Source organism: Temnothorax curvispinosus, unplaced genomic scaffold (genome assembly GCF_003070985.1).
Source record: "Temnothorax curvispinosus isolate PA1 unplaced genomic scaffold, ASM307098v1 QBEX01007636.1, whole genome shotgun sequence".
Lineage (NCBI taxonomy): Eukaryota > Metazoa > Arthropoda > Insecta > Hymenoptera > Formicidae > Temnothorax > Temnothorax curvispinosus.
This window is the reverse complement of record NW_020217416.1, coordinates 1-15,441: the sequence shown is the minus strand read 5'-3', so window position 1 is coordinate 15,441 and position 15,441 is coordinate 1. Positions and strand designations below refer to the sequence as shown.

The window sequence follows — 15,441 nt, the reverse complement described above, 5'->3', positions numbered from 1 at the left end:
AACATAATTCCCGTTAGCTAGAAAGAAATAAGTGAGATTAGAGATTATTATCAATTTTATTTGTGTAGATAAACTAATCTTGAAGATCGCGCTTTATCTTGTAAATGCTTCTTAACCCGTTGTGGTCACATGGGGTCCAGTGGACCCCAGGCTTTTTTTTTTTTTTTTTTTTCCAAAAGTATACTATTTTGAAAGTAAAACGCACAAAGTTTTTTTACTCTATCTCAAAAAATTTTGATGAATATTTTTGTAAAAAAAGTCAAATTTCTCGAAAAAAAATTTTTTTTCTCGCGTTTTTTCAACATAAAAAATTTTTTTAAATTATTGGATTATCAAGAGGAAGTCATAAATTAATTCCAGTTCAAGGTTTGAGTCGATACATCAAAAAGAACGCAAATGGAAACTGTTGTGGGGTCCATTGGACCCCGTGTGACCACTACGTTATTTTTAGGAGGTGTGACCACAACGGGTTAATATTGGTATCGGCGATTTCGAATTTTGACATACGAGAAATGAGATTAAAATTAAGTTTATAAAAAAAGAGCTGAATCTACTAACCTGAATAAGGGCGATCGCTACCGCTCCCGTGCCGATATATAACGCGCTGCGGTGAACAATAATAGAAAGCCGGCTAATACAGCCCTCGTGATATTTTCCGTAACAGCGGTCCGAAAGCTCATCCACTAGATATGCACAGCAAGAGTCAGGTACATCTATATGTGTATTATTGAACGGTACGTTGTTCCAATCCATGTAGCCATTATACCCGCAACAACGTAACTGTAAAAACAAAAAAATACCATCGATTATTTTTCAAAATGCTTCTTTCTGTCCCTGTAAAGAATACGCTATATCTTGAAAATGTTATGTTATTTTTAGGACATGTCCGGTGCCAGTATATCTCAACGGATTTTTCTACAGTTTTTTATTTACGGAATGGTCAATTATCTCACCCTGGACTGCATAAAATCGATCGCGAACTTGGCTTCCTCGTTCTTTTCGTATTGGTGCATCGTTAGATTAATCTTCTCGGCTAAGAGATCCTTGATACCGTCCTGCAGGGCATACGCGGCAACGGCAGCGGCAAGTTCCAGTATCAATACAAATGATAGCAAGACTGCAAACTAGAAGCACACGCATAAAATGTAGTATAGTGTCAGAAAGAGAATATTTGTAACAAAGTAGAAATTAGAGATATTCGGCTTACCACAAGAACCATGCAGGTACTTTCTCTAAGCGCGCCGCAACATCCCATAAAAGCAATTATGAAGACAAGTATTCCAACCACGATTAAAAGGGTGGCTGGTGAAAAATAGCTCGCGTCCAAAAAGTGCGAGAAGTTCTCGTAAACAGCGTAAATCGTCGTGCCGACCGATATTATCATCACCCCCGTCAACTGCAATAAGATAATAACGATATCGCAATTTTATTATTATGTTAACCACACAATTAACTATTGTTTTTGCTATATCATTAATTTTAATGAAAAATCTTCATTCCTCTGCAATATATATGAAATAATTAAATAATTGTTAATCGCAAAATGCCGAGGAATGACATTCATACAAACTTCATCTACGAATTATTTGACCGATCTAAAGTCGATACTTGTTAGCAAAAATTTGATTGGATATTTTAATTAGACAAAACGCAGTACTATTTAGAAACTAAATGTTAATAATTAAGAACTTTTTTATAAGGAATAGTAAGTTTGAATTAAGAGTATTTGTTATTTTAATTCGCGAGCTTTTATAAATAAACTATTTTATATAAATTAAAAAAAACAGACCTTTAATTCGTTTCATGTTTACAGAAACCTTTTCCTCATTTCTGTATTCTTATTGCAACTCTAAAGTTCTGTGACTTTTTAGCAGCTTGTTTGTTATTTCTGCTTATAATGACGATTTAAATATGCAGTATTTCATACGATTTGTGAACCGTGTAATATACCGAACGTAATGCACGTTTACTGCACGTAGTATGAGGTTTCGATCATTCCCGTAATTACGCGGTTTCCCTGACATTAGTTATATAATACATGCGTCCTCGCTCGAATGTAAACTTTTTAGACTGGAAAGAGGGTATGAAGCACTTTTGTGTGAAGCGTATCGCTATGTACACGTTGCCATCGGTCTCTATTTGTTCTTTAAAGCGAACCATGTCATTTCCTACGATAAGCCGCACTCTTGTGATTTCTACACGTCCGCATAAGTCTATCTTCTCACCGAAGACCCGAAATAAAATGCGAAATCGTTTCAAATACATTCCGACCGATTATCGAGAAATATATATGTATATATATATATATATATACGTATGTGTTATATTAAGATAGGAGAGCTCTTAATTTGATTTGACTTTTAATTTGACTTAAATAAATAAACACTCGGATAAGATATCGATGACCTGTTAAGGAACGATACATCGTGAACTTATTTTTGCTCCTTCAGCGAAATCAAAGATCAAACAAGATCTTGTTTGATTTCTGAGCGAACGATCGTTGCACCGGTCTAACTTCCAAGATTTTTCCTTCTGCACTCGTGTGTCGAAGTACCCCGTTTTATTCAAGTCGCATGATGTATCCCGGCATCATTGATTGTGAAGATAATACGTTTATCTCTACTGATAAGCGACCACAAAGTCCCTCGGGTAGGCGCCGTGAACGACGCAAGATATTTGAAACGTTTTCCTGGTACTTACTGGCGTTTCGTCTGTTTGAGAACAACGAAACGGCTTCTCATATCGTCGATTCGAGATTTCGAATGTCAAGGCCTGCAGGTCTCGCATATAGGAAATCACTGTCTTTTCACAGGCAGTGTTTTCCTTCAACCGCAGCAAGAAGCTAGAAATTTGCATAAGCGCCTGGGAATAATTCACAAGTGTTTCCATATGCCAGGCAATACACCTTTACCGAGAACCAAATTGACCATTTGTATGTAATTGCCGATTTGTTTGCGATAATCTTCAGCATATTCTTTGTATCGATAAGGGGCTGCGCACAATGAAAGGAATGGGGAACAGGGAATAGGGAACAGTTTAATATTAACATATTCATTGTGCATATGGTGTACAGAAATATAATAAAATTTCATCACTGTTCCTTAGCTATTCCTCCGTTCGTCCATTCTGTGTTAATAAATTACATTTGTTAATGAATTTCATATATCAATATTGAACTGTTCCCCATTCCCTATTCCCTTCATTGTGCGCAGCCCTTAATAACGAATCGTGAAAGAAACACTCGCTCCTATTATTGCCCCGTTGTTTAATTAAGAAGCATATATTGTGCTAATCGGGTTGTGCAGTCGTATAAGTTCGTCCATCCCTAATAATTCAACAGTGCATATAGCCTTGTCTATGTGATATCGACCGCAGTTCGAAAGTGCCGTTCTTCGTATAACAACGAAACTCGAACTTCATGGCCCACATCGCCTTCTCGGTACAGAACAAAGGACGTAATAAAAGATAATAACCTCGGAGAAATCCGCCCTTTCGCCTCTTCGTAAGTATCGTCCACGTTATTTTATTCCAACGGCATCGTAGAATATATATCTTTTTTTGTCTCGGAAATGTAAATGATTCGACATCCGTTATCTCAAGTCGACTGTTTAATACCGAAAATTGATACCGCTACGGCTTGGGCCATTATACAATAATTTCGAATATTCTAATTGTTGCTAAACCGCAATCTTTTTATTAAAGTCCATAATTTTAATATCGATTTTTTTAACTAAACCGTTATATACGTAGAACAGAAAGACACCTGCCACATATACGTGGAAGACAATTATCTGAGTCACTTTTTTGTCGACGTTAATCGCCATTTATGTTATCGGAACGTCCGCTAACAGCTGTATCGATAACAAATATCTTGAAAAGAATTGATAACCAACGTGAAACGATACTTATCGATTCGCGTTTTCTTACAAATCATTAAATATATATTTAATGTAATATATAATATTTATTGTATATATATATATAAAAAACATATATATCCATATAATATATATAAGTTTTAAATAACTATATATATTAATTTTAAATTATAATTTTATATAAATGTATGTGTTACATAAATATAAAAACATTTTCTTTATAGATAAATTTCGCTTTATTTTGCGCAAAGTGTGCAACTTCTTTGTCTTCATCAAAAAGTAGATTGTTAGCAATTGGAGACACTCTCGCCGTAGAACGAAGCCTCCTTTATACAATTCAAGCATCATCTACTCTACATGGTCGGTATATAGTAGCAATCGATAATTATGATGAGTATACGATACATGTATGGTCTTGGGCTCTTGGACACCTGGCCTATACGATGCGCAATTGCACCTACACACGAGCTTGCGTCGCAATAACGGTATTTTCCGATAAGCTCCGGTAACGTGCGACTCGTCGCGAAGTCATTGGCGATGACTTCGTGCATCGGCATATATTTCAAGAGTCATAAATGTAACGAACAATTATCTCATCCTCCAAGAATATCTCTTTCGGCGGACTTATGCGAAAAAACGTAGCTTTTTGCCTCGCGACGAATTTCGCGGTTCGTTTCATTCTCCCGAGATTCTCAAGTCACTCGAACGATTTCTCAAAAGAAGAGCTGACGGTACATTTCTTTTCTTTTTCTTCTCTTTCGATCGACACACGTATATAGCGTCAAAACGAAGACGAAGAGCGTCGTCGATAAAATAAACGTTAAAGAATTCTCGTCTCGCGATTGTCCCAAATTGTTTTTCGATTAACGCGGAGATTGCCTTTGAGACGTGGGAATCCGGGCGCGAGCGCGCGGTACATCATTCCGCGATTAGACGAGACGCGAGATATTTTAACGCCGTTCGCGCATTATAGAGTACAGACCACGAAGAGGGAGTTGACCGCGCACAGCAGGTACTTGATGCAGCGGAGGCCGACGTCTAGGTGCGTGGCCGCCATTTTGCCCTCGCGTTGGCTCCTCCCGGGCGCAGATGCACAGCGAGGCGGGTTTCGCGCACCTTCAGCACAATCAGCACTCGCCAGTTGACACCACCGATTGCCGATGCCGACGCTGGAGCGTCGCGTCGGCCTGCAGCGTTATCTACTGGCCGATAACGAGCCACGAAAACGCACGATCGCGCACGGCTTCGCGCCGATACCGACGCCGAACGATTTGGATTTGTTTAGAACGTGCGGTCTAACAAAGAAAGAGAGAGAGAAAGACAGAGACAGAGAGTGAGAGAGAGAGAGGGAAAAGAGTGGGAGGGAATAAGGAAGTCACGATAACGTGAAGAAAAAAATATGACGAAGCGATAAATTTAGAGCGCACTGGTACGCCAATGAATATTTGAATAGGTATTCGATACAGCTGTTGTCATATTAATTGATAATAAATGCAATATTTTTAGAATCTGGACGGGACGTCTTGGGTTGAATATCGATACATTTATATTTAAATAGCACAAATAGCATTTTAAAGGATACATATATCTATATATATCCTTATCTATCTATATATAAAAAATATATATATATATTATACATATATTTTCAATACGATGGAATATATCAAGCTAAGATTTTAAAGTTGCTAGCCTGGTAAAGAGACGTCCATTCGCGTTCGTTGCTACGTTTACACGTAGGCAAAACAACGAGCATGACTCATACATGAGCGATTAAGTTCAATTTCGTGTCTCTCTACGTGTGCGTGTGCGTGATTTTCGAACACGAGCGAGCGCACCGATTTTTTATCTGAAATTTGCAAGTCGCCAAGATTTGTGAGGAAATAAATGGCGATTTTCAAACGATTTATCGCAGATAAATGTAGAAACAGATTTTCTCGCGTCTTTTACTCTTCCACGTTTATGTAAAGAGAATACGAATTGAATTAACGAAACATTTTTAATCAGAAATGATAAACGTATTATCGCAAAAACACTCTTGGCAATGTAAAGATTTTATTAAAAACATACACGATTTATATTCATAGCGCGAGATGCGAGACATCGTATGTAGCAAAAATAATTTACCGCGCTTCTACAAAAACAAACAACGTGTTTAATATATCAGATCAATTATCAGATCAATTTATCAGATTCACGTAGTCCCGTGTCCTAATGGAAATCCTGCTTGGCTGTCATTTAGGAATATAATGCTGCTTCCGATCTGATGTTCGCATGGCACTCTACATGGTCTGATAACAATTCCTGATTGATTTGGCCAAATAGGACGACAAGAAGATTCCTACCAGCTGCAACATGAAACGTCAATTATTATCATTAAAATGTGAGTATATATGTCTGGTTTATTGGAAACACTTTAAAATAACGTTACGAGGCAATATATTCGGCGGAAAATCTAACGTGATACTGATGAAGATACCTGAATTACAGCAAGGCCTATTCCGACACCTGCTATCTTTGCCGCGTGTTTCTCTGCGAAATTCGCGAACGCGGTGATGCAGCCGACGGGATGGAAGGTCGGCGACGTCGAAGTGCAGTTCGACGTGCCGACAGCACCTATCGTGTTGTCGCAGCACGACATCGGAATACCCGTCAGATTCCCCATTTGCGGGGAAGTCCAGTCGGTGGCATTGACCGTGCCGCAGCAATGGAACTGTAAAAAACGAATTTCGTGATTAGCACATCGCGCAAATGCAGATATGTGCAGTCATCGGTTAATTGTAATGAGAAATTTCGTGATAGGAAGCGTGTTTAATACTTCGTGACACGCTCATATATGTATATATAATACAGAATGTTACACGATGTATTGTACAAATTAAAAAAGGCATGCTTCAGATGTAAATCGAAATAGAAAATGTCTTATAAGCATAAGTTCAATTCAAAACAGTTATCCGTTGCACAATAATAAAATTATATATATTATAAATAAATAAATATATATATATATATATATATATATATATATATATATAGTGCACGTTTCATAGATCGTTGAGGGTGGTTAAGGAAGCCGGCGACATAAAAATCGATTTACGCTACCCCCCTCGTGGCGTGCACGCCAGCTACCACACACACATGTATTATACACGCGAGGAATTAGAGCCCGGCACTGAAATTATCCCTGTCGCCTGGCGTTTGCGATATTCTCGCGACGACCCGGTCGCTCCCACGACAGGGGAAGACACACGGCGCGAAGCGCGAAAAACTTCTGACAAAGCCGCCGTCGGAAAAGGGAGAAAAAACAAAACCACTCGCACGTGGTTCGCCATTTCAAGAATATAACGCGGTCGCACGTATAAATACGGTAAATTATATATAAAATTACGCGCGTTTTACATTTTGTTGTAATGTGTCCCAGACGCGTTGGATCTCTTTGCTTTCGTTGTACTTCGGCATTGTGTCGAGCATCTTTTCCCTGGCAACGGTCGCAACCTGCGCCCTCATCACATATCCCAACGTACCGCCTATGATCTCCAGAATGAAAATCGTAGCCAGTAGCGTACAGAACTGCAAACAAAAGAAACCATCGTTACAAGAATTCAAATCATATTTCGACAAATTATCTTTCATATACATCAATATATCGTTATTCCGGAGTAAATATAAGGTTTTTGCATTAGGTGCTAATATATATTTTTTAATATATCTGAGGAACACGCATAGAATCTAATCTGTAAGCTTGTATAAAATATTTGTTATAGTCTCTCGCCGTGCGTTTGCGTCAATTTTTTAAAGCAACGCCGGAAGCATGCCCGCCCCTCGTCTGCGTGCGAGGGGGAGTAATTTTCCCGGAATAAGGGCCGGCGAAGGTGGAAGGTGGAACGGGGAGGACACACACATGTCAATTACATACCTCGCGCACAAAACATATGATCCATTACGTTATGGAAACGAGGGGGAGACGATATCGTAGATGGACAGACTTGGCCGCGCTTTTTCCCGTTCGGCGTTCGCCGGTTCGAAAAACCGACGGCTCCGTATCCAGATTCTAATCTCGAATTTAATTCAAATGGAAAACAGCGTCGAAAATAACGTGAATGTTCTCGAGTCACGATAATGGTGCGCTTTATTGTTCGCGGTATACGTCGCGATTGATTCTCGTCAGCGGCACGTTTCTTAATCGGAAGTACAATCACACGTGACGAGCTTCGCCAGGTATGGTCTATCGAACGAGACATAAATCACTTACGATCGACGAATGAATGTCGTATTTTTAAAACAAGATGTTCGTCGCGATTGTAAAAGGCGCGTACACGATAAATTTCTATACAGCCAATTAAGTCGGTCGAGAATAGATTCTGCAATATTTCTGACAAATTTTATTAGAGAGACTATATAAATTTGATATACAGGATCTGACATACACGATGATATTGTTCGCAGAATGCTGGCAAGAATATTGTCAACAAAATGTGATGGCAAATTAATGGCAAAAATCCAACAGTTTTTGACACACTTGCTATTACAGTTTGACGCAGATTGACGGTAGAAATAAAGCAGAATCTGCGTTTGACGGATTCTCGTGCTTGGCTGTCAGATTATATCAGCTCTGTCGATAAAACTACACAAGCTTAATGCAGACACAGTTGACGTCAATTTGCCAGCAATTTCTGATTGAATTTACTGCCAATCTGTCGGAGTACTGCGAACAGTTTGCTTACTGGGTAGCTTGTTATTATTATTGATTTAACCCGCTGAGCAATTATTATTGGCTAATTAAACGTCAAATATGTATATACTGCGACTCTATAGTAATAAACGATCTAATTGCATATGACGCAACGATGAGACATCTTTATCATCGTTGATAAAGATTCTCAAATATACACTGTTAAATATTAAAGGATGAAATTTAAACCAATACTTTGAATCAAATAATATTTTATTATTTTTAATTGCCATGTGTGTCGAAATTTATTATTTTAACTCTGGTTTAGTTAAATTAACATTGTTTTAGTTAAATTAATATTGAGTAGGAACAATGGTGACCTATAAGAATGATTAAAAATGACTCAAATTGAGTATAATTTGAAACTACGGATTTAACAGTGTATATGTATGCGATTTTTAAGTAATAAAATAATAAGTTAATAGATGTGCAATTTTTAACGCGTGAACGAAAAGTAAATAATTAATTTTTTTTATGATGAAATTACGTTTTCTTCATAAATTTAAATTACGAAAGGTGTATATTTACACGTGGTATACATATTATGTGTATAAAAGAAAAATATATGTCCAAGTATTTATGAGCATTCGCCTTACCGTTATAGTCATGCAATAGCTTTCGCGAGCGGCTCCGCAGCATCCGAAGAAAGCGATGATAAAGATGATGGAGCCCACGGCTACGAGAAGAGAAGGCACAGAGAAGAAGCTGTTGTCAAGGAAATGTTGATACTGATGGTACACTCCATGGATGACCACGCCGATCGATAGCAATACTATTCCTGTAACCTATATAAGTAATTCATCGATACGTGATAACTCCATGGATAAAAGGATCGAAAATACGATCCGCAGGAATTGATCGCACTGAAAACTGGTAATGGTTACATAATAATTTCATGAGGATAATCAATGATTTCGCAATATTGTGCAATCAATTTAAACGACGTACTCGTCTAATTAATGTGGTACGTAATTAGCATTTCGACAGATTTGATGGAAATGCGCAAGTTTATTTCTTTGTTCGCGTCAACTTTTTAGAATTTCACGTTCGTAAGCAGTAGATCGTACAAATAACAGAGAGTTGCCAACTGCTGCGGTGTCCGAGCGGTTAAGGAGATGGACTTGAAATCCATTGGGTTCTACCCGCACAGGTTCGAATCCTGTCCGCAGCGAATTTTTTTTTTCTTCTTTATATTACATAAGAAGTAATTATCCGTACATAGGTACGTATATACTTAATGAAAAAATGCAAAAAAGATTTTTAATTAATTATAAATAAAATAATAGCGCAACTTAATCATTCTATAATAATCTCGCGATATTGCGCAATCGTTTAAACAAACGATAGAAATATTAATGTAAATAAATTTTCTCGTAAAAAATTAACACGTATGTCGCGCAAGAATGTAACAACATGTCTATTAATAAAGCCGATAACGCAGTACGCATTTCGATTGTGCTGAATAATCCTTTAAGACCAGGTTAGTCATTATTGAATCCATCAGCTATAGTTTCTACGCATATACATACGTAAATAACATTTCCAAGTACGCAAATCTTCTAATGATAAAATTATTTTAATTGTGATATAGTTACTTAACATGAACAATCCAATTAGTTTATTAACTAGCTAAATAACTGAAATTAAAAGATGACTGATTCCTGCTCTGTTCTGTAGCGTATAAAATTAATATTCATTATATTCATTATATTTATCCGTATCGATTACAGGTGGCCTTTCGATTTTGACGTCACGCTGCGCGCGAAAAAATCGAGGGAGCGGATACCGCGCGATAAGAGGATTCATCCCTCGCGTACCTATCTCTTACGCTGGTCAATTTCTTTTTGTATAAAGATTTATCTCACAATAATTCATCTACGCTCTTTTCCGATGTACCTACTTGTTAGTTGAATCGACGAATAAATAAACGACAATCGTTTAATTTATTGAATTTTACATGAGATTTATAACACACGCGTTTATATTTAAAAAAAAATGGAATCCATATTTGGACATAAAAATATTTCATATACGGGATGTCCAGCATTTTCATTCAGAACTCGGGATTAAAGATTTAATTTCGGTATAGTAACGAGTTTATATATTAATCAATTGAGGAAAAATCTACGATTGTGTACTGTTACAGATATTGTAACATTGCTTGTGACTAATATACTTCTAAGTTTCTCATCAGTTGTATCCATTTTTCTCCAAAAACACTTATCTCGAATCGGTATAGGTGTTTTCTAAACGCGTTTCTTGACTGTACGTATCGCAGCGTATCTTCAGAAATAATATTGATAAATGCAGCGCTTTTCCGCTCAGATTTCCAAACAGATGTTTGCTGTGTTGACCGAGAGATTTCTCAACCAAGTAATATTTATTTATTGGAATACCAAGCTGTGAAATATCTGTTCGAGATAACCGAACGATCGCATGACTCTCTAAATGTTAAAGGTTAACAAAAATGAAATATATACATTCCGCAAACACGGGTGCTCCATACTTTATATTTGTCAATGATATCCGAATTAAATTCCACGTTTTAATTTCACCATTTCCACTGTATTTCAATACATATTTGCAGAAAACATTTTTAAACTGCATCAAACGTGTAAAACTGGATTCTTGTTGACCCAACGTGATCCTATTGACGTTATCTCCACAATGCGCGCACTTCAGTGCGATCATTGTTGAATTTTGACGTCCACGATACTACGAGATACAGACGTCTATATATAGATATATAAATACGAGATATATAAACATTAATCGAAATTAACTTAAACACGCGTTTGTTGACAGTCATGAATTCTGGCTAAAAGAAATTAATGTTGAGAAGTAAAATTCGACTTTGTCCCCTTCTACATAGTCTTGAAAGAGACTTATTAATTGTAGCCAACTTCTCTCAATTGCATTTTAGCTAATTTCAACTAGCTCCTCGTGATCAAAGTGACAAAAATTATAATCAACCTTATTTAATGTTCACTTTACGCCACTTTACGGCTTTAAGGTGCCAATTCATGAGACGCTGAAAATGAGCGTCAACAAGGTGAACGTGGTGGTTTTACTTTGACGTTAGCGTCAAAGAAATGAAGTTGAATTTGTTTAATATTCAGCGTCGTCGCTGAATCGTCGTTAATCGTCCCAGTACAATCAAACATAAACTTCGAAATACGTAAAATATTAATTATTTTCAAGTAATATCTTCAAGTAATAATATTTTATGGATACATATATAAATAAAAGATATTATTTCTGAAGATTTTTACTTGCTAAAAATGAGCGTCGAGCGTTAACGTAAAAAGGCACCTTTACAAATGCGCTTTCGTAAAAGTTACGCCTTTTGTTCGGCTTCTGACACCTGTCGATCGTGTAATCGTCAGCTTTCAACGATCGCGCTGATCAAGCGTGTCGCGATACGATTTCGGTTCGATAGCTCGCAGAGCGCAATCGAATCTCGCGCGGGTCCATGCCAGCTCATCGTTCCAGAAGGAACGCGAGAGAGACGTCGTCGTCGCGCGACAGCTGATCATCGGCTGCCCACTTACCACGAAGAACAGGTTGAAAGCGAACATCAAGTACTTGATGGTCTTCGGCGCCAGACTCAGCTGCGTCGTCGCCATTGCCGGAGAACTTGTCGGTTATGATTTACGCACACGCGGCTCTCTCTCTCTCTCTTTCCCTTTCTCTCTCACGCGGAACTTTTCACGCGGGACAGTACGGAATCTGCTCTCAAGGGCGAGTCGCGAGCGATACTGCGCGGCTCCGGAGCAACGAAAAACGCGGCGAAAAAAGGCCCCTTGACGCGAGAACACGCGTTCCGACGAGTGGCGCCGATGTGCATGTGCCGAGAGCGGGATCATACACGTATGCGATACCACGCACAACACACACACACACACCCACACCCACCTCGGCCGCGTGCGTGCGCGCGCGCGTGTGTATGTATGCGTGCGTGCGTATCAGCGCGGGAGACCGGTCGAAATCTCGCTCCAACGGCAGCAATTTGTTCCGAAATATATATTACGACGTGGTGGACGGCGATCGAGGTGTGTTGGTGCGGGGTATATGTACGTGCACACCTGTCGCCCGATCCGCCGCGCTGTGCGCCGCGCGATCGAGGTTACGAAACTTGGGAGATTTCTCGACGATTTTTTCGCCGGAATGTACGGAGCGTTTCGCAACACGAGTTATTCATGCGCACGCCGATAAACGCCCGTCGAAAACAATTCCGGAGGATCGAGGCATGAGTGAGGTCTGATTAAAAAAGTTATCGACTTGACGAGAGTTGTTGTCTTATCTCGAAAACGCAAACAGACGGGACAAGCTACGTTCTCGATTAATTTCAGGTGGAATTTAGTTCGATAACGGATGCATTTCACGAATCGACAAATATATTATAGATAAACTAACGTTCAATTAAACGTTGGACGGGAGAGAAGAGGGGAAGAGTTTCATTGTCAGTTCCAATGCATCCCGTGCACCAAATGCGCCGGATAAGATACGACTCGGCGCGGCGCGAATAAATACCGTTACGAGCTGAAATACACTGTTTAAGAATTAAAGAAATTTAAACCAATGCCTTGAGTTAAATAACATAACATTTTATAATTTTTTACTGTTATGTGTGTCGAAATTTATTGTTTTAACACAAAACAGTATATTATTTTAACTCTATATTGGTTTAGTTAAATTAACGATATATTTTGAATAAGAGCAGTGGCAAACCTACATATGAATAGTTAAAAATAACTCAAATTGAATATAATATTTGACATTACGAATTTAACAATGCAATAAGCTTCTATAATGATTAATATTTTTACATTCAAGTTTCAAATCTTACAGCAGCAAGCTCTCTCTCTCTCTTCGAACGGAACTTTACTGTTAAATATTAGAGGATTAAATTTAAACTAATATGTTGATTAAATAAGATTTTGTTATTTTTAACTATCATGTGTATCGAAACACAAAGCAGTGATTTTAACTCCATTGGTTTAGTTAAATTAGCGACTATATCGAGTAGGAGCAGTAATGACCTACAGGAATAATTAAAAATGAGTCAAATTGAGTGTAATTTGATATTATATACAAATTTTACAATGTACTAGATTACACCGCGCTATTTTATATTCCATTTTAGAGTCGTTTGCATTTACCTAGATTTTAAAATTGACTTGTAAACATGTTTACGACTCTCTGTACCTTGACAAACTGTTCGCGGAAGAATAAATTTTTAGACGAAACTTTGCGAAGATTAATAACTCTGAACTGTGGTTTGTTTCCGTTTTGATGCGTTCGTTTACATGCGCGTCTCCCGTGACGCAAAAGGCTCAGGGAAATCCGCTCGCAGAAACTTGATAAACGTGGTATCACATGATACCGCGACGACGGCCTCCGTGACGGCCTGGGTTCGGCCACGTCGTTAGTTATAGACCGTAATTGAGACCATTGAGGCGTAGAATATGGAGCAGATCCTCTAACGTGGCTAATATAATATTCAATAACCGAGTGCTCAAGGGTAACACTTGACACATATCTGACCGTGCGTCCCCGTACGCGGAGTTATTACCCGTCGCATGATCGGTTAATAATGCCGCGATCAATCTGTGACACAAATATCCGTTTATATCGTCTGGCCGGCTGCCCTTCCACGCGGCAAAAGCGGGGCAAAATCGGGCTTAGATACGTGCGTACGAACGCGTATAAGTACCGGTCCCGTGACGCATATTGTTTCGTTCTAGAAGCTGAAACCGAACAATGTGCGGCTGTTGAAACAGAACGTTGACGATTGTTGCGACCTGGCGCGAAGATAATGAGCTATTTTTATCTACCCTTGTGTTATTCGCCCGGCGAGATGTTTACAATACATGTTTTGAAGTTTAATCAGCCAATTTTTAACAAGTTTCTTCTCCTCGCTTTTATCGTTACGTTAGGAATATTATATTAGAGAGAATTTAAAAATATTGTATTGGGAGTCGAGTATATAATTATGTATAGTATACATATATAATATAATAATAGTACATGATTTTTTTTGGTTGGATTCAACCTCAGCGTTGAAGCCTAAACAATCCATATTGTTATCGAAACATGGCGCAACGAAAATGTTTTTCGGGGATTCTTGACGTTGGGATTCGAAAAATTATAGCGCAATAAGAATGTGAGGTGATTAAAATTAAGAAAGACAAGATTTTGTGAAAAAATAAATTCAGCGATAACAGTTAAACGAGAAATCGAAAAGTCTCGAAATAATATGCAATATGAGTATATAAGCATATTTGAACTGAATGAGTGTATAAGCATTTTTACAACTAGCAATATTAAAATTTTATAGTAATTTTAGTTGTCGCATTTTTTTCTAACAAGTTTTAATCGACATAACGCAGCAAGTAAATGTTCCATAACTCTCCTGTCCATAATAAGCGTTTAAGCGTTTTCCTCGTTAATGAAATATCCCTCAACATTCCTGAAAAAAGCATTGGGCACTCGATACATATACTGCTCACGTTTCGCACGAGCTAACTTTATTAAATTCGCACGATCGCCTTTCGCCTGGGCGCGGCTTTGTTTTGGACGGCGTCGTATTCAATACCTTGAATCAAATAACATTTTGCTATTTTTAACTGTCATATGTGCCAACATTATCTTAATTCATTATTTTAACTCCATTGGTTTAAATTAACATTGTTTTAGTTAAATTAATGATTGAGTAGAAGCAGTGGCGATTTGTATAGGAACTAATGATAAAAAATGACTCAAATTGAGTATAATAATCTTATACTATAACTTTAATAGTGTAATGCTCCAGGTTTGATCGGCCGGCAG

At 38.0% G+C, this 15,441-nt stretch overlaps 2 protein-coding genes, 1 long non-coding RNA gene and 1 other non-coding gene across 4 annotated transcripts; 2 read left to right on the top strand and 2 right to left on the bottom strand.

Annotated features, from left to right (window-relative positions):
- Window positions 1-5: 5 nt before the first annotated feature.
- LOC112457220 (CD63 antigen-like) lies at window positions 6-5,144 on the bottom strand (the record flags this gene model as incomplete). Its single annotated transcript, XM_025020148.1, has 5 exons — window positions 4,861-5,144; window positions 1,208-1,396; window positions 954-1,124; window positions 559-780; window positions 6-17 (listed from the first exon to the last, which is right to left on the bottom strand). Coding segments are annotated over exons 1-5 (669 nt in total), but the record flags the coding sequence as incomplete, so codon positions are not given.
- Window positions 5,145-5,913: 769 nt separating this feature from the next.
- On the bottom strand, window positions 5,914-12,236 carry LOC112457222 (CD63 antigen-like). The gene is made up of 5 exons (XM_025020149.1): window positions 12,162-12,236; window positions 9,207-9,395; window positions 7,278-7,448; window positions 6,358-6,591; window positions 5,914-6,226 (listed from the first exon to the last, which is right to left on the bottom strand). Exons 1-5 carry the CDS (start codon window positions 12,234-12,236, stop codon window positions 6,161-6,163), a joined length of 735 nt encoding a protein of 244 aa, XP_024875917.1. The 3' UTR covers window positions 5,914-6,160.
- On the top strand, window positions 9,406-10,053 carry LOC112457223. Its single transcript, XR_003041073.1, has 2 exons — window positions 9,406-9,574; window positions 9,648-10,053. It is a non-coding gene; the product is annotated as an uncharacterized LOC112457223 (long non-coding RNA).
- Trnas-uga lies at window positions 9,700-9,781 on the top strand. The gene has a single exon. It is a non-coding gene; the product is annotated as a tRNA-Ser (tRNA).
- Window positions 12,237-15,441: the final 3,205 nt, after the last annotated feature.